Source organism: Peromyscus leucopus, chromosome 13, assembly GCF_004664715.2.
Source record: "Peromyscus leucopus breed LL Stock chromosome 13, UCI_PerLeu_2.1, whole genome shotgun sequence".
Lineage (NCBI taxonomy): Eukaryota > Metazoa > Chordata > Mammalia > Rodentia > Cricetidae > Peromyscus > Peromyscus leucopus.
This window is the reverse complement of record NC_051074.1, coordinates 7,834,168-7,858,049: the sequence shown is the minus strand read 5'-3', so window position 1 is coordinate 7,858,049 and position 23,882 is coordinate 7,834,168. Positions and strand designations below refer to the sequence as shown.

General features: G+C 46.6%; 1 protein-coding gene across 30 annotated transcripts in view; it reads right to left on the bottom strand.

Annotated features, from left to right (window-relative positions):
* Positions 1–8,016: 8,016 nt before the first annotated feature.
* Lrrfip1 (LRR binding FLII interacting protein 1) overlaps positions 8,017–23,882 on the bottom strand; it is a 136,245-nt gene continuing 120,379 nt past the window's right edge. For 23 of the 30 annotated variants that reach the window (XM_037210093.1, XM_037210097.1, XM_037210099.1 and 20 more), the window contains one exon: positions 19,298–22,204. In XM_037210093.1, the coding sequence (XP_037065988.1) occupies positions 20,568–22,204 (1,637 nt within the window). In that variant the 3' untranslated portion in view covers positions 19,298–20,567. Of the gene's footprint in view, positions 8,890–10,406; positions 10,512–12,427; positions 12,570–13,137; positions 13,253–15,570; positions 15,621–19,297; positions 22,205–23,882 lie in introns of those variants that run through there. The other 7 variants (XM_028880371.2, XM_037210116.1, XM_037210117.1 and 4 more) reach the window with 2 other exon arrangements.

Below are 23,882 nucleotides of genomic sequence, written 5' to 3'. Positions count from 1 at the left end.
ATGTCGTGTTCCTAGAGGGCAGGGTCCACACATAGTTTTGTTATATGTTACTAGGTAAACTGTATGGACAGTGAAGCTGGGCAACATAGCCAGCCTGGCTTACATGGCTAGACCCTGTATAAAATCAATCAATCAAACAAACAAACAAAAGCCCAAACCAGCCAAGTGGTGGTGGTACATACCTTTAATCCCAGCACTGAGGAGACAGAAGCAGATGAATCTCTGTGAGTTCAAGGCCAGCCTGGTCTATAGAGTGAGTTCAATGATAGCCAGGGCTGTTACACAGAGAAACCCTGTCTTGGAAAACTAACCAACCAGCCAACCAACCAAACCCAAAACCAAAGAAATGGAACTAATTTCCTTTCCATTGAATGTGAGAAACATGTCATTCTAGGGGAGGTCATGGGTTCCAGTTTTTTTTTTTTTTTAACTTTTCTTTTCTCTGTGTCAGATCTTTCTGGAAGAAGTGAGCCCTGAAGCTAATTTTGGAGCACCCAGGCTGAGTCATCAAGGCCTCTAGCCAACAGTCAAACAGCAAGTGATGGGCACCACCAAGTGAGTGAGTTTGGGAAGCATTCTCCAGGAGTTTGGGATCTTGAGCCAGAACTATCCAGCTACATCACCCCCAGACTCCTGATCCCACAGAAGCTGTGAGATAAGCTATATGCCGTCTTGGGTTAATTTATTACAGAGCAATGAATAACTCTCACAGTGAATTTGTTAAGAAATTTCTTCACAGTAGTCCAAACAGAACAGACAAAATTTAATTATCTGAGTTTAGAATTAAATCTCTAGCAAAAAATTAAGAAAATAAAATTTTAAAAAAACTGGGGCAATACTGGGAAAAGAATATAGGGACTCTACATGCTAGACAAGTGCCAGCCTCTTTATTTGTTTTTGAAATGGGGTCTCTCTATCTTCCCTTGGCTGTCCTGGTACTTTCAACGTAGACCAGGTTGGCCTCAGACCCACAGAGATGCATGTTTCTGCTGCCCAAGTGCTGGGCCTAATAATTCCTGCTAGCAAGTCTGCCTTTACTCTTTATTATGAGACAAGGTCTAACAAAGTTACCCAGGTAAGCTCAAATTTATTTTTTAAAAAATTGTGTGTGTGTGTGTGTGTGTGTGTGTGTGTGTGTGTGTGTGTGTGTGTGTGTGCCATAGCACACTTGTAGAGGTCAGATAACAACTTGTAGGAGTGGGTCGCAGTGAATAAACTCAGGTCACTATGCTTAGTGGCAAGCATCTTTACCCCTGAGGACTTGAGCTTTCAGTCCTCCTTCAGCCTCCCAGGGAGGATATGACAAGTCCATGCCACTTGGCCCGGCTCAGCTTTGTAAGTGATGCTTTGTAACTTTGTAACTTTGAGAAGCAACGAAATGGCTCAGGCATTTGTCAAATGAAGTAACTTGAGCTGGAAAGACTGGGAAAGAAATCATTTCAGCTGTAGGAAAGTTTTGCTAGAAAATTGTGGAAGACTGTTTCACTAAAGTGAAAAACCTTCAATAAAGCCACCAAACCATTGGATAAGATAAAACTTTTCAACACTACTAAAGGTCAATGGGCTGGATGGGTTTCAATGGCGGTCATGTTTCCTTAGTTTTAGGTAAGTCATTTGACAGAAAGACAACCCAATAGATAATTTGGATCCATTTTATTTCAAAGGACCTTCAAACTTATGAAGAAGTATCAATCAACCTAAAAGAATGGACTCAGGCTATGGCTATTTACAGCTCCATTGCATCTGCTAATAATGAGGTAGAGACAGAATGAGGTGTAAACCATTAGCTTTGTCTGATGTGGGGCTCAGATACGGTGAATTCAACAACAAACCACCCAGGACCTAGAGAGATATCCTAGTGTCTAAAGGCACTCACTACTCTAGCAAAACACCTGAATTTGGTAGACATGTGGACTCACAACCTCTTTTAACTTCAGTTTCAGGGGATCGGACACCCCCATCTGGCTCCCAAGGGCATCCGTGCTCACATATATGGGAATTTTTAAAAAACCCCAATTTTCTGAAATTTTGAAAGGAGTAACTGATGTTCCCTTTTTTTGTTTCATTTGACCATATGATATGTAGAGAGAATATTTGTGCTTGGCTTTATGAAGAAGTCTCTATGGAGAGGAACCGTGGACACTGTCATTAAAATTACTCAGAAAGCACCCGGAGGTGCCGTGAACCGCCTTTTTATGAAATGGTTGAAACAGAAAAGGACGGTGATGGCTATGTGCTCTGTGCCCACACTCATCATTGAGTCACAGAGAATTACTGTTGGTTAGCTCATTTCAAGATTTTCTTGAAACAAAGGCATGCTTGGCAAATAGTCAATAATTAAAGCAAAAAACAAAACCAAAAAAACCCAAAGTTGACAGTGAGTGTTCTCTGCTGTCACATTACATATGGATGAACTAAATTTGGAGTGCCAAGATGTTGACCTCTGGTCAATTTAAGTGGATATGAAGACTTATGAGGAGATGTGTGTAAACTTTTCAAATCACACTGTATTTGATGTGTGCCCTTCCCTCCCATCCATCCCTTTGTCTCTCGTCCCCTGTAGCAACTTTACTTTACTTCCATGTCATATATACACACATGATATATAAACTCCAGGAGCTGCAGTGAGAGAACATACATAGTATCTGTCTTTCCAAGATTGGCTTAATTCATTTATCTTCAATTAATTCCTATTATTCTTCAGATAACATGACCCCACTCTTCACAGATGAAAAGAATCCCATTGTGTACCCATCACACATTTTCCTCATCCATTCCTCTGCTGCTGGGCACCTCGGTTGGCTGCATGACTCTGTTCTTATGACGGGTGCTGAGGTAAACAGTGATGTGCAAGTATCTCTGTGATGTGTTGACTTAGAGTCCTTCAGAGAAATGCCCAGAAGAGCTGTAGCTGGATCTGTTGTTAGTTTTTTGTGAACCCTCCATACTAACTTCTATAGTGACTGACTACTTTATATTCTCACCAGCAGTGTGTAAGAGAACTCTTAGGTCCATGTCCTTGACAGTAGTGTTTATTAACAGTGTTTTAAAAAAATCAGTTAGGGACCATAGAGTGTTTACTAACTCAGTCAGATTTGATGGCATGTACTTGTAATTCCAGTTTTCTCTGTCTCTCTCTCTGTCTCTCTCTGTCTCTGTCTGTCTCTGTCTCTGTCTCTCTCTCTCTCTCTCTCTCTCTCTCTCTCTGTCTCTCTCTCTCTCTCTCTCTCTCTCAAAAGGTAGATTCCTGGGGCTCAGTAACAAGTCAGCCTAAATTACATGGTGAGCTCTAAGCCAATGAGAGACTGTCTCGAGGGAAAGGTGGTTAATACTCCCGAGGAATGACACATGAAGTTGTCCTCTGCCTCCATGTGCACACACATGCACCTTTATACACATCATAGTAAAGACCCAAGACTCTACTGCTCGCAGGAGTCAGCTCTGCTGCTGGTCTCCTCCCTGACTCGGCATCCTCAGTGGTCCTCCAGGAAGCAGCTTGGGTATGCTCAGCAGATCCATTCACCTCAGATCTCCATACCCACTTAGTTCTTGTTTGCGCCCCCCCCCCCGCTGTAACCCCAAGGGACTCTCCTGTGCACCCCTTGCCATGTTTACCTGCCAAATCCCAGCTATGCTGACTTGACATGTAGGGTGACTTTTCAGGATCTTCTAATATTTGGGGGAAACAAAGCTAGTTTCTTTTGTCCAACCCCAAATGGTCTGCGAGAGGGGGAACAATACTTTTCTATGGCATCAGAATGACATTAGATCCAGGTTGTCAAAAAAGGGAGGGATATAAAATTTTGGACATGAAAATATAAAAACATTTAGTAAAACTCTGGTGGGTGAATTTGTGTTTTCATCTGCTGCCGACCTCCACACAGGCCGTGGCAGGTTAAGACAACCCAGGCAGCTCAGAGTGGTTGGTACAGTGGAGATGGCTGCCTTTCCCTGGGGAAAGGAGAGAGGCAGAGGAAACCCATCCCACCTGACCTGGGCAGACAGGCCTCGTTTAGATTAGGGTTGGACATAGATGCCACTCTTAGACGAGGTGTTCGATGACCTCCGCTGGCCGCAGGTGGGGATGGAGCCAGAGCTAGAGGGAATGAGTGAAGACAAACCTGACCGTCTTCTCTTTCCCTTTGGTTGTCTCCCACACCGAGCACAGTGAGGGACGCTCCCGGAGTCTAGGTAGTGCTCACATGAAGCTTCAAATGGTCCTGGGTCTGAAGCCTCTCCCTAAGTCTCTGGGGTTCTCATTACTATGCTGCCCATGAGGTGGCCTGTTGGAGACTTCACTAGGACCTGTGGTACCTGCCAAGCACTCGGTGCCCCTGGGGACCAGGTAGGAGCTGTCCAGCAGCTAGCAAGCAGGGCAGCTCTAGTAGAAGACCAGGAAGAAGTGGGGAGGAGAAGGTGGGGACAGCAAATGGACAAATAGTGGCATTAGACACAGACCAGGATGGGGGACAACTTTCCAGTCCTCAAATGATTGATTACTGGGAACGCTGTCCCTGAGGCTCCTGGGTAGGACTCTGATCCCTGAGCAGGGCTCCTCCTGGTTCCCAAGCATCTTCCACACCTATGTACTATGTATGGCTCCAGGTAAGAGAGTCAGGCAGGTCAGGAACAGCAGTTCCATCACTTTGAAACACCCAGGCAGGCACATGTACACATGCCTCATCTAGTTGCGACCACTTAGTGATACAAACCGATGTGAGTGCCTCATTTGAAACCTGAAACTGGCTAGTTCCACCCAGCCAAGAACTGAAGCTTCTCCATCCCACCACCCGCAGCCTCTGAGATGGCCCTGCTCCCCTCTGAGAAGTCATCTTATTGTGGACACTCTTTCACCTTTCCCTAAGAGTGTGGCACTGTACTCACCAGAAATGTGTATTTGAGAACTAATAAAAATACCAGCAGCCAGAAGTGGCAGTGCATGCTTTTAATCCCAGCACTTGGGAGGCAGAGGCAAGCAGAGCTCTGTGAGTTTGAAGCCAGCTTGGTCTACCTTGCAAGTTCTAGGCCAGACAGTGTTATACAATGAGACCCTGTCTCCAAATATGCATCAGCTGTAGATTATTTAAAAAACAAAGCAAAATCATGGTGTGTGTGTGTGTGTGTGTGTATGTGTGTATGTGTGTGTTGTGCATATGCACACCAGTGCACACACTCCTGCAGGCAATGTGTGCAGGTCACAGATTGATGTCAGGATCTTTCATTGATGCTTCTCTAATTTTTGAGACAAGTTCTCTTAATGAACCCAGAACTTGCCATTTTATTTAGCCTGGCCAGCAAGCTTCCAGGATCCACCCATCTCTGTCCCGTTGTTGGGGTTACAGGTACACATGCCACCATGTCCAGCTTATGAGGGCACTGAGAACTGAACTTTGAGTCTCACACTGTGCAGCAGGTACTTTACCCACTAAGCCAACTCGCCAGAATAGATTCTGCTGTGGATATCGCTCTGTATAAATAAAATGCTGATTGGCCAGTAGCCAGGCAGGAAGTATAGGTGGGAATTCTGGGAACAGGAAGGCTGAGTCAGGAGATGCTGCCAGCCGCCGCCATGAGTACCAACATGTAAAATACTGCTAAGCCACGTGCCATGTGGCAAGGTATAGATTTATAGATATGGGTTAATTTAAGATATAAGAACAGTCAGCAAGAAGCCTGCCCAGCCATACAGTTTATAAGTAATATCAGTCTCTGTGTGTTTGCTTCGTTGAGTCTGAGTGGCTGCGGGACTGGTGGGTGAGAAAGATTTGTCCTGATTGTGGGCCAGGCGGGACCAGAAAAACTCCAGCTACAAGATTCCCTAGTTGACATTTTAGCTGTTAGCTAAATGCAGTGGAAAACGCCATCCCATTACAGTCTCATTGGATCTGTAGTATCCACTCATGTTTTTGAATGGGCTTTTGACTGGATGCTATTCTATTTCTTTTTTTCTCCTTTTTAAAAAAATTTTATAATATAATTTAATTTTACATATCAGCCACGGATTCCCTTGTTCTACCCCCTCCCCCGCTATTCTATTTCTAAACGTCAATATGATTTGTAAGAAAGAAAAGTGGTTCTGGCCCAAGATCTCAACCATTACTCTCAATTTTTAAAATTCAGTTTCCAGCATTGGTTCTCAACGGCGCTACTTCACAGCATGGAGAGACTTAATTCCTGCCGCGATTTAGGCTGCAGTCCAGCATCATCTGAGGGTAGACATCAAGGATACAGATTAACATTCTGTCGTGCGTGAGTGAGGTATTCCCCCGAATGCTCCAGCTTGTGAACAGCCGAGGTGAGGAAGGCTGGTTCGCAGGGAAGAAGCTACCCCCAAACCCCAAGAGTTTTCACCTGCAAAGAAAGCTTTCCTATGGGATGCATTCTGAAGCTGTGTTCTAGGGATGCATTCTGAAGCTGTGTTCTAGCTTCCTCTTTATTAGGAGCTGGGTATGATGCAGACTCTGAATTCTGAAACAATAGTCACTGCATAATGTTGTCACAGCAATTAAAAGAATGGAGACCCAGGAAAGCATCGGATTTCATGTCCAGGTGTCACAGAAGAGTTTGCTATTGCCAGCATTCTCTGTGGATCATCTGCTTTGTTTTTACTGGTTAAATGCACTTATATTAAAATACTGTGGAAGAAACCACAGGGTAAGACAAGTGAAATATCCACTGCTTTTCTACAGGCTGGCTGGCCCAGGAGAGGCTCCCAGAGGGATTTCCACCTAGTTTCTTTCCCTCTTTCTTACTGTCCTCACGGGGCATGGGATGTGCAGTGAAGGCCACCCAGTAGACCTTCCCTCAAGGAAACTCTGCTTCCTTCTCCCTTCTCCCCCTTAGTGCTTGTCCCTGGGCGTGGATGGCATATGGGGGCACAGGATTATTTGGGACCCAGTGAAACACGGCCTTGTCTACCCTGGGTCTACACAGGCCGGGGCGTGGACCCTCCCGACCTCTAGCACTTTGACTCATGTTTTTCTAACTCCCTGAACTCATGCCCCACGGCATCTCTGGATGCTGCTGTTTCAGTTCACACCCGTAGTCACCGTCAGAGGTGGGCCTGCTTCCCAGCGCTCTTTGAAACGTGACAGATATACCAAGGCTAACTGAAAATCGGCAAGCAGTCAGCTTGCTCGGCGTTGCCTCCTGTGGTCCTGCAATGGAGTCTACCTTTCTTACCTCTTCGGTGTCCTTTACATCCCCAGGACACTGGCTCTAACTTTGCTTAAAAAAACAACAGGGAAAGAAAACAATTGAATTCATGTGCTATGCTTAAAAGGATGGGGCCAGTGATGGGGCTCAGCATTTAAAGGTGATGGTTACGGATGCCTGATGGCCTGATCTTAATGCCTAGGATTCACATGGTGGAAAGAGGGAACCGACTCCCTTCAAGTCGTCCCCTGTCCTTCACACATATGCTGTGGCACACACACGCATGCACGCACACACATACACACACACACACACACACACACACACACACACACACGCTTGCACACACGCACGCAAGCATGCACACATGCACACACACACACACACACACATTGAAGAAAAAAAATCAAAATGAAAGCTGATTCCTAATAAACAAATATGACATCAAGTAATGATATTTTTCAGTGGGAAAAAATAAAACCACATGAGAATTGGTTTCTCCTTTCCCCATGTCTGTATCCCAGGAATCATCTCACGTTGTGAGGTGTGGTGGCCATCCCCATTACAATACCTCTGAAAACAGCAAACACACGTTGAACACTCTTTCTTGAGTATGAACTCTTAACAGTTATCTCAAAAGAAGAGTAAGACTCCCGCTTTGGGGGTTGAAGAGATGGCTCAGTGGTTAAGAGCACTGGCTGCAGGACCTGGGTTCAGTTCTGGTGACTGACAGGCATCTGTAAATCCAGTCCTGGGGATCCAGCGCCCTCTTCTGGCACCACACACATGTGGTACACATACATACATGCAGGCGAACATTCACACACATATAAATAAATAAATCTTAAAAAGCCACACCGCTCTCTTTAACATTTCATTTTTAAAATTTTTTTCTAGCAGTACATTCTTTAAAAGAAGTTAACAACTTCAATTCCAAATATAAGGATTAAATAATGCAAATGAAAAGCTGTTGTTTTCGGTGAAGCTACCACCCAATGACCCTGGGAGAAAGTACTCTGATAACTGAACCGATGCAAAAGTCCCTTAGAAAAGCTTCATGTGTTGCCTGTAAAGAGTCTTCTTAAGGTCACTTTACGTCTAGACCATCGCCTTGTCTCCGTGGAGGAGCTTTGCTTGGTAATGGCTTGTGGTTCCACAGTGTTTTGTGTATGGGAAGCAGGGACGCAGAGCCACTACTAGAGTTACTCAGACTGGAGGGCCCGCCATGGATATTCCCCAACACCACCACATTTCCCCTCAACCTTCAGCAAGACACAAAAGAAAATCAAGTCCCACCTTACCCATGACCTCCATCACCCCTGTTGGTGGTGTTAAGAGGCCCCTGTGCATCAAGTCCAGAGCTCTCACGAGACCCAGTGTGCTTATGAAGAAATCTGCAGGCTTCGAGCATCACCCGGCTGGGCCAGGGGTCTGTAGTCGGCAGCATCTGGTGCTGCTGGGTTCCCCAGGTGACCCCTGCCCGGAAGCACTTCTTCCCTCAGAGGTAGGGAAAGATGCAGTGCTCCTGACATCACAGAGAAAGGCCCGCGAAGCCACACTAGGCGTCTGAGTCCCCCCGGGAGCTGCCCAGTCCCCTGCGAGCTGCCCACTCAGTGCCGGTGTTTACTGCTGGGACAAGAACGCATTGCGGTTGGCTTTCATCTTTTCCAGTCGCTTCACCAGGTGGCCATTGCTCACCTCCAGCTCTTCTGTTTTGTCCAGTGCGGATCGAAGCTGGAAGGAGGAGAAAAGGCAATGAATGAGTGTGGGGAACCAGGCTTCCCCGCAACGTGACGGGGTTTTGCGTGGCTAAGAGTCCAGCCCTACTAGAAAGCAACACTACAGTCCTCCTGCACTGAAATCCTAAAAATCATGTGTCTGCATGTTTTTCTTTTTTTCCTTTTTAAATACTTGGTCACATGTTTATTTGTGAAAGTTAGTACTCTATGTATATGTTTATGTCTGTGTACCATGTGCATGCAGGTACCCAAGGAGGCCAGAAGAGTGCACCAGAATCTCTGAACTGGAATTATAGACACTTGTGAGCTGTCATGTGAGTGCAGGGAACTGAACCTGGGTCCTCTGCAAGAGCAGCAAGTACTCTTAACCACAGAGTTATTGCTCTATCCTATGTTTGTTAATTGAAAAACAATATATGGCTCCTGGTTCTGGCATCTTAACCAGGAGATGCTCCTTATCTGGAACTAGACTCCAGACCCACACTACCTTGTGGGTCTTGATGGGCTCAGAAATGGTGAGCATAGTGAGCCATCAAATACAAATGAAACAGCCTGGACCAGTTGGAGAAGGTAGCTCTCTGGTGTGGGATCCAGAGCAAGGTTTCTGTAGCTGAAAATCAAAGCTTGAATGTCAGAACCCCAAACAGCCTCAGCCTAGAGCCAGGGGCAGAGGGCCTGGACAGCATCTAGGTAGCCATGTGAGCAGGTTGCTTCTAGGCTTGCAGGCATCATGGCAGAGGGCTGGCCCTAGGGAGGGAGCTCCCTACCACAGAGGTGGAGCTGTCGGTGGGTAGGGCACAGCTCTGCTTTCTACCCATGCAGATAGCTGGGTTCCAGGAAAGAAGATTCCACCTTCTGCCTCCCACCTCCTTCCTCAGGCCTGGGATGTTCCTCTGGCTCATAATCAAACTTAACCTCACAGAACACTGAACTCGAAAAGGGAGAAACCATGGGGGTTGGGTGGGTGGCAGGAAGCAGTGCCCAAAGACTAAATACATGCTAGTGGTTGGGAATGGAAAACAGAATGCTAGGTTTGCAGTATTTAAAGAAGTGATTTCATTATTAACTGTGCCCACTCTCCAGCATGCAGTCACAGGCCCAGCAGATGCTGTATTTTCCAAGTGGGCATCTTTGCCAAGTGTTTTTGGGAACGTAAAACATTCAGTCTTCAAAGAAGGAGCAGAAGCATGGCAGGTGGCCTCGAACCACTCAGCCCAGCGCTGGCCTCCATCCCTGCCTGCCTCTCCTGAGTTGCCCTGTGTAGCACAAAGTATGCAGGCGTTAAGAGGCCTGGCTGCTCCTTTATCTCATAATAACTTGATGTTTATGGACGAGTCCTGCAGCGCATGCTCAGAGGGGCTGTACCATGATGCCTTTGGTAGCATGTCAGAACTTGAGGGTGGCCAGGCTGAGCTGGTAACGAATGCCCCAGACTTGGTCAATTCACTCTCTACTGACCTTAAGGGACAGTTGTGGCCCATTTGTCCCCTAGACAAGGCCTAGGAAGTTTACCTCTCTTTGGAGTTTCCGTTTCTCTGCCTTTAGTTCGTCTTCTATTTTTTCTGCGTTTTCAGCAGCTGATCTATAGCGTGTTACTTGGCTTTCTAACCTTATTACCTGAAAGGAAGGGGAAAGCCGTTGACACAAATTCATCCACCGTATTCTTTTGCAGTTTGCTTTATTGTATTTGTGGTCAAAGGTTACGATTTAATAAAACTGAAAACACGCAGTTGAGAGTGTGGCATTTTGGATATTGCTCGGGTTCTGGCCAGCCAAGCTGTCCGGTAGCATTTCTAAGTGACCCCATCCTTACAACAATGGCCCCAGTCTAAAGGGTGGATCTCTCTTTGCTTTCATTTTCCCTTGTGGGACTTGAAAGTGCTTGCAAAAATACCCGAGTTCGATTCCCAGAACTCAAATCAAAATCATGGGGGTCAGAATGTTGCCCTCTGGCCTGTGCTCACTGGCCTGTGCTCACTGGCCTGGGCAGAATGTGAGGCAGAACGATGCTGGCAGGACCTCAGCACACATCCTCGGCTGCTGCCCTGGAAGGCCAGGAGTGATGTGCAAGAGCAGAGGGAGGCTTGATGTGGATGTGATGGGTTCGTGTCCACATGCCAGCACTTGGAACCCAGAGGCAGGAGGATCACAAACTCAAATACAAATTCATAGCAGCCATCCTAGATATATAGCAACACCCTTTGTTACTATGAAAAGTTCCAGCACATATATCCTTAGCTGAGGGGAAGTGCTTCCTTTGGACTCATCCTGGAATGTACCATAGGCTACCCCTAGGAGGTGCAGAGGTGGGAGGGCCCTATGTTTGTTCATCAGGAGGAACTCACCTGGCTTGGGGGAGAAAGGCTAGAAGTTCAGGGAAGGAGATGTCTTAGCATGACGTGTGTTGAATTAACAACTATTTTAATTATTCTTATGTGTATGTGTATTCATGTGTGTGTGGGTACACATGTGTGCATATGCATGGGGGAGCACAAAACGACACCCAGTGCTGTTCTTTAAGAGCCATCCATTGTGGGTTCTTTGAGACAGGGTCCTCATTGGCCTGCAGCTCGGCTGGTAAGCACGGGGATGGAATGGTAAGCTCTTGCCACCACACTCAACTTTTTATGTGGATCCTGGGGATCCAATTCAGGTCGTCTTGCAGGCACTTGATAGACTGAGCCATCTCCCATATAAAATAAACAGTAAGAAAGTCTAAGACATTCACAAGCCACATTGACATGAGCTGTTTTGTTACAACATTTAAATAACATCAGTACCATGGTGACAATAATCTTTCCTTCCCAACTCTGCGAGCAGTGCCTCGAAAGCCAGGCATGTGATAGACTCTTGTGATGCCAGCACTTGGAAATAGAGTCAGGAGAATCAGGAGTTCAAGGTCACCCTTGGCTACATAGTGAGTTTGAGGCTAGCCTGGGCTACATAAGACCATGTCTCAAAAACAAAAGACTAAATAAATAAATGCCTTAAGAGACTTACTTGCTGCTTTAACCACACCCTCAGGACGTGTGTGTGTATGTGTGAAGGCCAGAGGGTGATATCAGGCATCTTCCTCACTTGCTTTCTACCTTAGACTTGAGACAGGGTCTCTCACGGAACCCGGACTCCACTGACTAGCTAGCCTGACTGGCCAGCAAGTCCAAAGGACCCTCCTGTCTCCACCAACCAGGCAAGGCGTACAGATACGCTGCACCACACGTGACTTCTCACATGGGAACTGGGGATCTGAACCCAGGTTCATCGCCCTGCCTCTCCAAGTCACTATGGAAATGTTTCTCAACCTGTGTGTTGTGACCCCTGGGCTGTTGAATGACCCTTTCATAGGAGTCTCCAAAGACAATCAGAAAACACAGGTATTTACATTACGATTCATAACAGTAGCAAAATTACAGTTGTGAAGTAGCAACAGAAGTAATCTCATGTTTGGGGGTCACCACAACATGAGGAAGTGTATTAAAGGGTCTCAGCATTAGGAAGGTTGAGAACGCTGCTCTGTTGCTTTTTGCCCCCACCTCAGACTTGACTCCAGCCACCCGTCTATAAACGGCCCAGGACTGAGGAGAGTCGCACATACATTTTGTTCTAAGGCAGTTATCTCTTGCTCAGACTTTGCAAGTTTAAATTTGAGGTCGCTGATCTGTCTGTTGGCATCTCCTAAAGGGTGACAAAAAAGGGACATGGGTTAAATTCTCAGGCACTAGAACATTCTGTTTCTGGGAACCAGCTCTTCTAGAATCATCTCACACATCTTCAAGTTCTAGTCTCAGTCTCCACAGAATCAGACAAGGCATGCCTTCCTTGAGTCCTCCTGGCCAGAAACATGCCTGGTATCTCTTATGTATAGGCAGAAGACCCAAGATAAGAAGGAACCCCCAAAGATGCAGGAAGAAGACGTAGGAGAGAGGCGGGACATTATCTCATCCCCCGTAAGCTTGTCTCTGGTAGACTAGCATGAAGCATCATATCGGCAGACCCAAACACTATCGCATGAAGCCAAGCAAATATGTTTCCTCCATGCCCCCCTGTGCATTCTGGGACACTAGCTCCATCCCACAGGCTCATGCTGCCTCCTGCCCACTTTGCTTCACCCACAAAAAAGGTCTTTGTGCTGTGGAATTCAGGAACTACCAAGGGACAGGAGGGAATGCCGGGAATCTTCACCACAAGCGTTTACAATCAGCACACAGGAAGCACGCATTTCCACACAGGAGGCAACATTTACTTTGCAGATCCAGGACATGCACGTCTGTCCCATTCTCCAAGATGCCATCCTCTGGTCGCAGAAGGTCCTTGCTGTTCCTCTGTCTTCCCTCCAGCTGCCCTTTGAGCTTCTTAATCTGAAAACACCACCAGTAAAATCCGTTCATTTCTTTTTTTTCTAAAGGAAACTGAAAAGCTGAATTTAGAGCCTGTCATACCCAGAATACAGCAGGCGACTGCCTTGCCGTTAGCGTGACCCCAAGGTGCTAGAGGCAAGGGTCACAGGAGTATACAGGAGAACTTCATGAAAAGGCTACAGTCTAGCCTGGGCTCCACCAGCCCAAAAGTTAAATGAAAAGATTCTGAGGACCAGAGTTCACTTCAGAAGGGAGTATAACTTCAGGCATGAATTCTTTTGTAACCCAGTGGACAGTAACTCTTGTGTACATTGTATGTGTGTATGTGTGTGTTTGTGTAGGTGTGTGCCTATGGAGGCCAGAGGTTAACATTGGGTATGTCCTTCCATTATGCGTCACTGTTTTTGTTTTTTTTTTGGGGGGGGGGATAGAGTCTCTCACTGTACCTAGCTTATGCACTCGGGGAAGATGGCTGGTCACTCAGCTCTAGGGATCCACCTGCCTCCACCTCCCTAGCTCTGGGATTATAAGTGCATGTCATCCTGTCCAGCTTTTACATGGGTGCTGGGGATTTGAACTCAGGTCCTCCTGCTTGTTCTGCCAGTACTTTACTGATTGAGCTATCTCCCCAGCTTCTGTGAACAGTAGTTTCTCAGGCTGAAATTCTTCTGGGACTCAGGAGTAGATTGCACAACAAATATTTGAAATTAGTATTTCATGATACCGACCTTTGCTTAGTCACAAAGATATGAGGCCCCTTAAGGCACATGGGTGCAGGAATATGGGAAGAAAGTCCCCTATAAAACTGTGTGCGTCTGCACAGAACCTGGTCAAGCAGCATGTTGGTGTGGAGGCACTGGCCAGCTTTTATGGAGGGAGCCTTACAAGAGTCTTCTCTCGGAGATGGAGAAACACACAGGGTCAAGAGTGGCTAGCAGCCAGTTGCTTTTCTGCAAGCTCCACCCCTCTACTTCACCACCCCCGTGGGTGCACGCTGCTCCCAAGGGATCACGGAGAGGATCTGCAGTGCATACATGTTTTAAAATATGCACAGGACCCACAAAGTCTCCTCTTGAGTTTAATCCAATTCTGAAAGGCTAACAGAACTGCAGAAAGTGAGGGAGAGTTGGAGGAGTAACTGACTCCCTTGGAAAGTGGCTGAGGAATCATTTTTAACTATCCTGCAGACAAGAAAGATGAAACAGAGCCCTTCGGCATTTCCTGAAGTCAGAGAGCGGGACAAAGATAAGTCACGATTTAAACCATGTTGCCCTCTGAATGTTTATGTTTTTACTTATAGTTCCGGGCTGCTTTCAACCCTCGTCAGAGAAGCCTCTCTTAGCGGAGGGCGGCAGTCAGTGCAGAGACACATAACTGGTCAAAACGCTGAGAATAAGAGACTAAGCGCTCAGCCCTAAAAGGGACATCTTTATCACCCCCACCCCCAAGAGCTCCGGGAATGTCACAGGGAGGAGGCAGAGAGAATGTAAGAGGCAGACTGTGGGGAGGCATGCCGTGGAACGCTGTCTTCTGGACATGAGATAGCTGTTGTACTCATGAACTCATGGTAGCTGTGTTACCTGCACAACATTAAGTGAGTCAAAATTCCAGCATAGACCGGGGCATGCTCATTATGCCCCAGGCCTTAATGAGGGGCTGTCGGTACTTCTTGATAGCTGATGGGGGAGAACCATTCTTCTTCAGGTGTTCCCATTGCTAAGTTTCTGTGCTCCAATGACAGCCCCACATCCATGCACAGAAAGGCAGCGCTAACTGGCCTTAGTGCATTATTGGGGGTGGGGGAGAGAACGTGAAGTGCAGAGGGTGGAGTTGAAGGATGGAAATTGGAGGTGGATATGACCCTATTTCCTTGCATACATGTATGAAATTCTCAAGAATAAAGAAAAATTATGATTAAAACCAATTTTGGTCAGTTATTCTAAGAAATGTCTCTGGAAAGGTCATCTGATTCTGAGTGCAGGGACAAATGGAAGAGCAGGGTCATCTCTCTCTCTCTCTCTCTCTCTCTCTCTCTCTCTCTCTCTCTCTCTCTTTCTCTCTCTGGCAGATCTCTACCCTGCAACATTCACGGCTGAAGCAGCATCTCATGTTGAATGTACCAAATGCTGCCCCGTGGTTTTGGGTCCTCACTAAGCCTTTTGTGAAAGAAATGTTCTGAGTCAAATCATCAGGCCAGTACTGTTCTCAGACACAGACATTTAGGGGTTTCCAGAGTGAGCAAGAAGGAAGGCTGAGAAGAGGTGCATGTTTTTAGGTACCCTACCCAAAATGTTGTAAAATAACAGAAAGGTGGTTACCTGCTCCAACAAGCCTTCCCGTTCATCCATGAGCTTTTTCAACCTGACATCTGGAGAAATCAGAAAGACGCAGGTGAATCTGTATCCTGCCCTTTCAGCACATCACCGACAGAATAACATACGGACGGGTTAGTGGATGAGTGATGAAGGTAGTTAAACACGTACCACGATGAATGAGGAGGCCACAGACAGGATGGGGAGGGGCTCAGCCAAGGGGTGGTGCCAGCCTCCCGACATGCTTCTCCTCAGGACAGCCTCCGGCTCATGCAAACAGGCTAATCTTCTACTTAGGCTAGCATGCAAGAACGCTAGGAAGACGGGCTGCAACACAAGATCTCACAGGCTTCACGGCTTAGCAATGTGCAGTGTGGTCGCTCACGGGCACCAAAGCTTCAAGGGGAGCTCTTTCCGAGTTCACACTCCACATCTAGTTAGCGTTCTCATTTCGCTGACGTCAGAGTTTTAACTCTGTTTACAAACCACAAGCCCAGGCACCATGTCCACTAAGCCAGTTATAATATGTTGTTACTCTTCTGAAAAAAAAGCTCAGTACCAGCTTTGGTTCCTGTAATTCTTCCCATCTTGGAAGGATGTGTGTGTGTGTGTGTGTGTGTGTGTGTGTCTGTCTGTCTGTCTGTCTGTCTGTCTGTGTGTCTGTCAGTCAGTTTCCCAAATCTCTATAGGAGAGTACTAAAGACTCTCCGGTCTGCAGGAAGACCTGAGTCCAAGTGAGGATTTTCACATTTAAAGGCAAAACTCAGGATTCTTGGTACTGACAGAGACGCTGGACGCCTATGGGGACACTGTTACCACTTGTGTTGAGCCCAGGGTCCCCATGAGCAGCCATCTTGTGTTTTCCTTCTTCAGATGTATGGGAGGCCCAGTATGATGGTTAGGTGACTCCTAAAGCCTAAGCACTCACAGCCCAGCCTGCGGTGTCCTGTCCGCTGCTTTCTATGGCCTTTCCAGATCTAGACTTAAACCTCTAAGTGGAACCCTTAAAACCTGGCCTAGACCTCCCATTCCCAACCTGATCTTGTTCTCACACTGTCAGTAATTAACTTGGATGAGCCATGTGTGAAAACCCACGCACATAAAAGCTCATCTCTGTTTTCATTTCAGATCATCCAGGAACATCCTAATCCAAGTTACCGGCGTTGCTAACTGTCTTCCAAAAAGGTAGAATATAGCAAAAATAAAAGCCAACAGAAAATATCAATAATAGTAATAATAATAGTTTTCTGAGATGGAGAAACGGCTCAGCTGTTAAAGGCTAGGCTTACAACTAAAATGTCAAGAATTAATGCAGTTTTCTGACCCTTTGGTGTCCTACTTTAATTTACAGCCCAGTGGCTTCTGCTACGTGTTTTATTCTTTCTTTTCCAAAATCTACCCAATAGTGAAGCAATCCTCCCCTTACGTATTTTAGCCTCATATAAAAACAAACAAATAAAAAAACAAACAAAAACTATAGTTGTGATGAGCATGGACTTAAAGCTCATCTATCAATTATACAATATTGTTTTTTTTTTCTCTTGACTTCAAATAACCTAGAAAAGCAGCAAAGAATAAATGGTAAGATATAATAAAAGAGGCAGTGGAGACCAGTGTGGGTGGTCTGAACTTGAGCTTTATGGAAGAGACCATGAAAAAGAGCTACTCAGAGACCAGAAAGAAGGGTTGGAGAGGCAAACACAGAGTCAGTCGGGTTGTGGAAGTACGGGCCTGTAATGCCAGCTCTAGGGAGCGAAGGCAGGAGGTCGCTGAGATTCAGGCCAGTCTGAGCTACACAGTGAGTTCAAGGCCAGTCTGGAATATATAATGAGATCCTAAAAAAAAAAAAAAGATAAAAAGGAAAAGTGAAAGTATTTGGTGTAGACAGAGCAGAATCTACCTTGCTGTGGAGAGTGGGGTGCACTGGTATGCTCTGTGCTCAATCCCCTACCTTGACTCTGTAAACAGCAGGCTCACTGATCTGTAACACTCAATGCGCAACAGGCACAAACTACTCACTAAAGACAGCGATTGTAATTTTCAGAGACGAGGCACCCAAAAAGAACTCATATTATCCTGAACTTGGGGCTTTCTTTTGTACTCACGTTAAAATCAGTTGGCTGGCTATTAAAGTTATCTTTGTATCATTAAAGGACTTATTTTTTTATTTTTTTGGCCAGGTGGTGGCGGCGCACGCCTTTAACCCCAGCACTTGGGAGGCAGAGGCAGGCGGATCTCTGTGAGTTCCAGCCCAGCCTGGTCTACAGAGTGAGTTCCAGGACAGCCAGGACTGTTACACAGAGAAACCCTGTCTTGACAAAACAAATTGAAATTAAAATTTTAGCAAAATTTCTGCTATGTTTTGAGACTCAGAAAATGGGGAAAAAAAAAGAGACTTCTAGAAAATTCCTGAGGAAGCCAAACAAGTGCTGGAATTCTCCAAGCTCCTGGTTTCTTTGTCATTGAGGTCTGGGAACCTTGGCGACTCCACCCTAGGGTCACTCAAGGCCAGTCAACCCCATAACTCCAAAAGGTGGGGTTCACATCTTCAGCAGGCAAAAGGAAGCCTTCCAGGTCTAGTGGTTTGTTCATGATAAAAGTCTGTCATGTGTACTCTGCACTGTGGGGGTCTTTCAGCCATCGCACGCCCCTCCCCATTACCCACGGGAGTTGTCTCCTTTCCGTGTGATCAAATGTGATGCTGGGGTGCAGGAATGCCCCGGCTGCCCCTTTCTCTGAGCCCCTCCTGATCCCAGCTCTGACGGAGCCCTAACAGTGTCAGCTTCCACCTTCCCTGAGGCTAAAAGACGGCTGTTCTGCGTCTCTCCTCTGGTTACAGCATCCAAAAGGTCTGCATGGGTGGGGGCCGGCCCTCCTTCAGCCCCTGGACTTTATAGCCAAGAAACGTGTAAAGGGGCAAGAAGTGTGTAAGGGGGTAGTGGAAGTGGCCAAGGGGGTGGGTGAAATGCCTCTTCTCGCTGGAAAACAGTGTTCCAAGTATGACCCCCACAGGGCCCCAGCACAGGAAACACCCCTCCCGTCTTTCAGAGGCAGGCCATGGGGAACACATTTTACTGTGTGCCCCTTGGCATAGAGACCATGTGACATGCTGCACAGTGTGGCCTCCTCAGAAGGGAGCAACCAGTAGAAAACAAGATCCTCAGGTAGGCTTCTAACCCCCCAGAGGCAGCCTTCAAGGGTCTGAGTGAGAGCAGACATTTGAAGTATGAAAGGGAGCTTGACCGGAGACTGCAGCCTTCTGGCCCTGCAGCAGAGCCCTGGGGTACAGCCTGCAGCCTGATTTGTCTGACGTTCATGGCACAGGACAGCAGACACCAGATCACCTGTCCCGTTTCTCAGGACACATGTGCACACACGGCCAATGTTTCCTCATCACTTTATCCTCTTCCACAAACAGCCCTAGGCACTGGGACATTTTAGCAGAGCAAATGGAGGCTTTCCCTAATTTAAGGGGTGGGGCGGGGCACATGGATGTGTCCACAGTGTACAGCAGATGGGCTATGGGGCTGCTCTCTCGGCTTCTTTGGGCTCCCATTCCATTGCCCTGGCAGCCTCAACACAGGGTTCACTTGTCAATGATGAAGGCACTGAGAACTGGTCTTTCTGGAACCCCTGAGGGAGTTCAAAGCCAGAAGTGACTTCATGTGGGCACTGTGCAAAAAGCTAACAGGGTCAGAGGTCAAGGGGCTCAAAGACCAGAACCACAGGCTTGTAAAATTATAAAATATTTTTATTTCAATTCTATGACACTTCAGTTTGCCTCAAACTTTAATGAGGTTTTGGTCTTTTTGACCCTCTCTACCTTGTAACAGTAATATGAATTCACATGATCCCATAACATGTCAACAGTAGTCATACAGTACACAGCCTTGTGATTTTATACCCACCATTACTTTTAAATTCAACTTTACAATTATTTTCTAAATGCTTCTTTATATAGAAAATACATATTTCCTTCAGGCAGATAAAATAATAACTTTCCAATAAGAAAATACTGAGAAACAACAAATAAAAATATTTATACCAAACATAAAATGTTGGATTATAATCGAATAAGTCCTTTGCATAAGAACAAAGAACTTTTGTATTTTTTTTAATAATAAGTAGACATTCAGACAGGAAGATAACTTTAAAGTTAAAAAAATTTAATGACTGTTTCTCCTAAACACTAAAGTAGGAAATGTAATTTCAGCTTGTCATTAACAGAAAAGAATAAAAATATAATATTCGTATAAAATGAATTTTATATATCACCCTTGTGAAGTGAAATAAAGATCTTTGATAAAATTAATTTGGGTACCATTGGCAATAAGATCCAAGAGCATTGGTGCAAAACACAGCACTTCTGTGAGGTAAAGGCGCGTAGTTTCCCTGTGTCTTCTGATACCTGTTTGCGTCCCTACAGTGATTACTCTCTACCCTGAGGTACCGCTCCTCTCCCCCAGTGACGTGTATGCTACCTATCAATCTAGCTCCTTTAAATACAGCTTATGATGTACATATTAAGATCAAATATGAAAATACATCTATTTTAATAAGACATAGTAGTTTGACTCTTCACTGCTCACAGTGCAGAAATCTAAGGCTGTTTGGTCACCTCCCCTAGATGCTGATACATTTGGTCAAGAACATCCACATTCATCTCGGTCTAAAGCAAATAAATGGTAAGTTTGGACCTTAAGGCTGGAATGCAGACATGACAGGGACAGGGTGTCACCTGATGCTCATGGAATGTCCTCAGCTATAACCGAAACTGAACACAATGGTGTCTAGGTGATCAATGGTTGACTACAAATCTACAAGTAACAGTCTATAACTTAAAGTAGTTGATATTTGGTGATTGACAGACACGTGGTACATCCACAGAAATGGGGACATTCTTGAACCTTGACAGTGGAGCTGAAGGATGGAACTCTTGAGGTTGGGCTTAGTGTGTTGAGTCCTGGGCCCACTGTCTCCCCCGTCCGCCCGCCTCTGCCTCCTCATGACATGGTGCAATCCTCCTTATTCTTGCTATTCTCAGCCTCCCCTCTCGTCTGCACGCCACCTTCTGAACTGAAGCCCCCCAGCTCCCCTGACAGGTCACTGTTGTCTACACTGCTGCCATCCACAGCCTTCTCCACCGTCTGTCCTGGATGCTGGGACAGCACATGCCCCTCTTTACTTCCTCTCTTAGCATCCTTTCGGGAACCCTTCTTTCCCATTGGGGAGATGTCCCCTTCTTCACACTGGGGACTGTCCTGATCCAAGACATCATCTGTGTGGCCGTCGGCGGCGGGACCATCTGTGACATGTTCTTCAACTTCCTCAGCCTCAGACGTCAACTTGTCTCTGTCGGCTGTTGCTTTCCCTGCCTGGGTTTTTACATCATCTTCCTCCTTTTGGTTCTGTTTTCCAGTCGACTCACTTTTAGGATCTTCTGGGCAATCGACACATTCACTGCTTCCTGCCGTGATTTTTTGTGCGGGGTTTTCTGTGTCTTCACTCTGGGTTTCCACCGCCTGTTTTTGGTCAGGGTACTGGGTCTGCTCTTCTTCCTCCAGGTCACCCGCTTCTGCGTTCTGACAGTTTAACTCTTTGCTGGCGTCTTGGCGGGCTTCCACTGAGGCTGGAGGTTTCTTCTTCTTGTTTTTTTTCTTCTTGTTCTTAGTCTTCCTCTGTGGTGAATCCAAGGCCTCTGCCTGCTGCTCACTCTTTTCTTTGTGGGGTTCTTTTGCATCAAGCGGTGCGTGTTTGGCGTCTGCGCTACCTGGGCCTGCTGTGTCCTGATGGCCGCTCTGTACTATGGGAGCCCCAAGGGTGGCCTGGACTTCTGCCTGGATGGGCTTCTTGTCCCTTACTTCTGTGTTCCCAGCCTTTGTAACAGCATTTTCTCCACCCACCTCAGGCTTAGCTGCTCCCTGGGTGAGTTCTCCCTCTGAGCTCTGCTCTGCCCCCTCTGTCATGCATCTTCCGTCATGACTCACTGTGTCTTCACTGTGCTCCAGAGGACCGGAGGCTGCTGTATCCACTTGTTCCCCAGCTACAGCTCCTCCTGCCTGCACCACCTTCTCCGTGGGGTTTCCACCTGCGCCCCTTGAGTCTGTACAGCTCACCCCATCAACTTCAGACGTCTGCCCCAAAACATAGTGTGGACATGGTTCGAAACTAACTTTTTCCAAATCTGTTTTCAAATCCTCTTGTTTTCCTCTATCCTGATTACCTACAGAGTTTTCACTTTGATTTTTGACACCCAAGGCGGCGGCGGGCCCTGACCCTTCACTGTCTAGACCTCCCAGGCAGTCGGACTGTTCAAAAGAGTTTCTGGTCCCACCATCTGGGTTGTTCATGACCTCACGTGACTCAATCTGCCCTGGGTTTTTGAGGAAAGAAGTGTTCTCTTGAGCTTGGCTCTGAACCTGCTGTTCACATGTGGCCCCTGGGAGAGGTCCTGGGGACAGGGCACTGTCTTCAGCGGGTTTCTGGTCCTCGGCATTCTCACCGGGATGTGACACCCCTTTGTCCACACAGTCCTTTACTGGGTTGGGTCTGGGCTGCTCTTGCTCAGTATTCTGTAAGGTTCCTCCTGTCCCCACATTCTGCACAATTGCCTTTTCCACCTCCACTTCTTTGGCTTTTCCTAAAAGACCATTGAGAGAATTGAAGGGACCCCATGATGCGGTGGGGACTTAATACATATTAAAATGCAAACACATGTTCTAATTACCACCCAGTTTTCTCTGAAGGGGACGAAGAGAGAGAGAGAGAGAGAGAGAGAGAGAGAGAGAGAGAGAGAGAGAGAGAGAAACCAAGCCTTTGTCAAAGCCTATGCGCCAAAGCAGCAATTGCATGAGCTTGTTTTTGATAAGCAAAGGGCCACTGCCACCACCTTCAAGGCCAGAGTGGCTGCCACCATCTGGGAGGAACTGACTTTTAAAGGTGAGGTTATGATTTAACTGACAGAGAGAGCTGTGGATCAGGCAGGCAGCCACACGAAGGCTTTCAGAAAGGACTCTAGGTCCCCCTTCCATAATCCTAACTCTAGACGCGCATCTAAATGCTCACACTCTCAGCCACTCAACTCCTATGAATCTCACAGTCCTCACAGCAGCCTTCATGGTTCCTCAAAATAACATTCATTTTCAGAAACTGGCTGGAAAGCCAGTCTCAAGGAAGACGCTTCTAGGGTAAACCCTTCAAGGTCGAAAGCAATCTATGTTCCTCTACCCGGCATTGTCTCCTTTGGAAAATGGTCTCCTATAGGGCACATCAGATCTTTCATTCCCAGGGGAGTGATAAAGAACCCCAACAAAGGAAAGCTGAAGATCAAGGTGAATGTTTAACCTATCCATCAAAAACCTTATCAATCAGTCAATAAATCCCCAGCCTACTGGATATTATCTTATTGGAAGTGAAAGCCTGTCAATCTAAGAACCTTGTAGTCTCTATGGTGGATCGCTGATCCCAGGAAAATGGTGGGAAATATCTGGCTTTTGTTCGGAGGCAACTTAATGTCACCCTTAAAGATTCTCTACTATTGCACATGTTTAGTGGTATATAGTTCGTGTTAAAGAAACATCAGAAATAGGTAAATTTACAATAAATATACTGGAAGTTCCCACAGCATTTCACTGATTAGAGAGATATTACAACCCAAACCCTTTGGGGCCACTGACAAAAGTGGCTTTTCTTCTTCTTTTAGCCATGTCACATGATTATCAGGAATAGGTCAACTGTGCACAGTAGGAGCAGTCCCCTGTGGGGCCGTCCTGGAGGCACGGCGGAAACTATGGATTCTTCCTGGTTCGGCAGCTCGCATACCGACGAGAGCACATTGCTTTGACAATCACAAGGGGGAAATGGTCCCGGGAAGCTGGGGCCTATAGGCTTCTACGTGGGCTTCAATGTATACAGTCACAGACTCCCGCCTCGTAAAATGCTAGCAACTGGATTTATCCCAAAGCCAGAATTTAAGGCTCATATTAGTATGTGAATCTTTCTGTCTCTGAAAATTATAGAAAATGTTCCTGTATCCATTAGATTTCTCAATCGCTTATTCTTATAGAAGCTAAACCTGCGGCATAGAGAGGAAGCCCCCTCTGTATAAGGCGGGTGAACGCCAACTCCTGTGAGCACACCCCACTTGCAGCAAGGACCACTCACTCCCAGTGCCAAGGCTGCCTTCCATTCTCAGGGTGGGGACAGCAGCTTCAGGGCTGTCATCCCCAGGTGCCATCTGTCCCACTCAGGCACCTTACGCCCGCCCTCTCCAAATGCTTGTATGGTGGGTGCCCAAGTGTGCCAGGCTGACAGGAAAA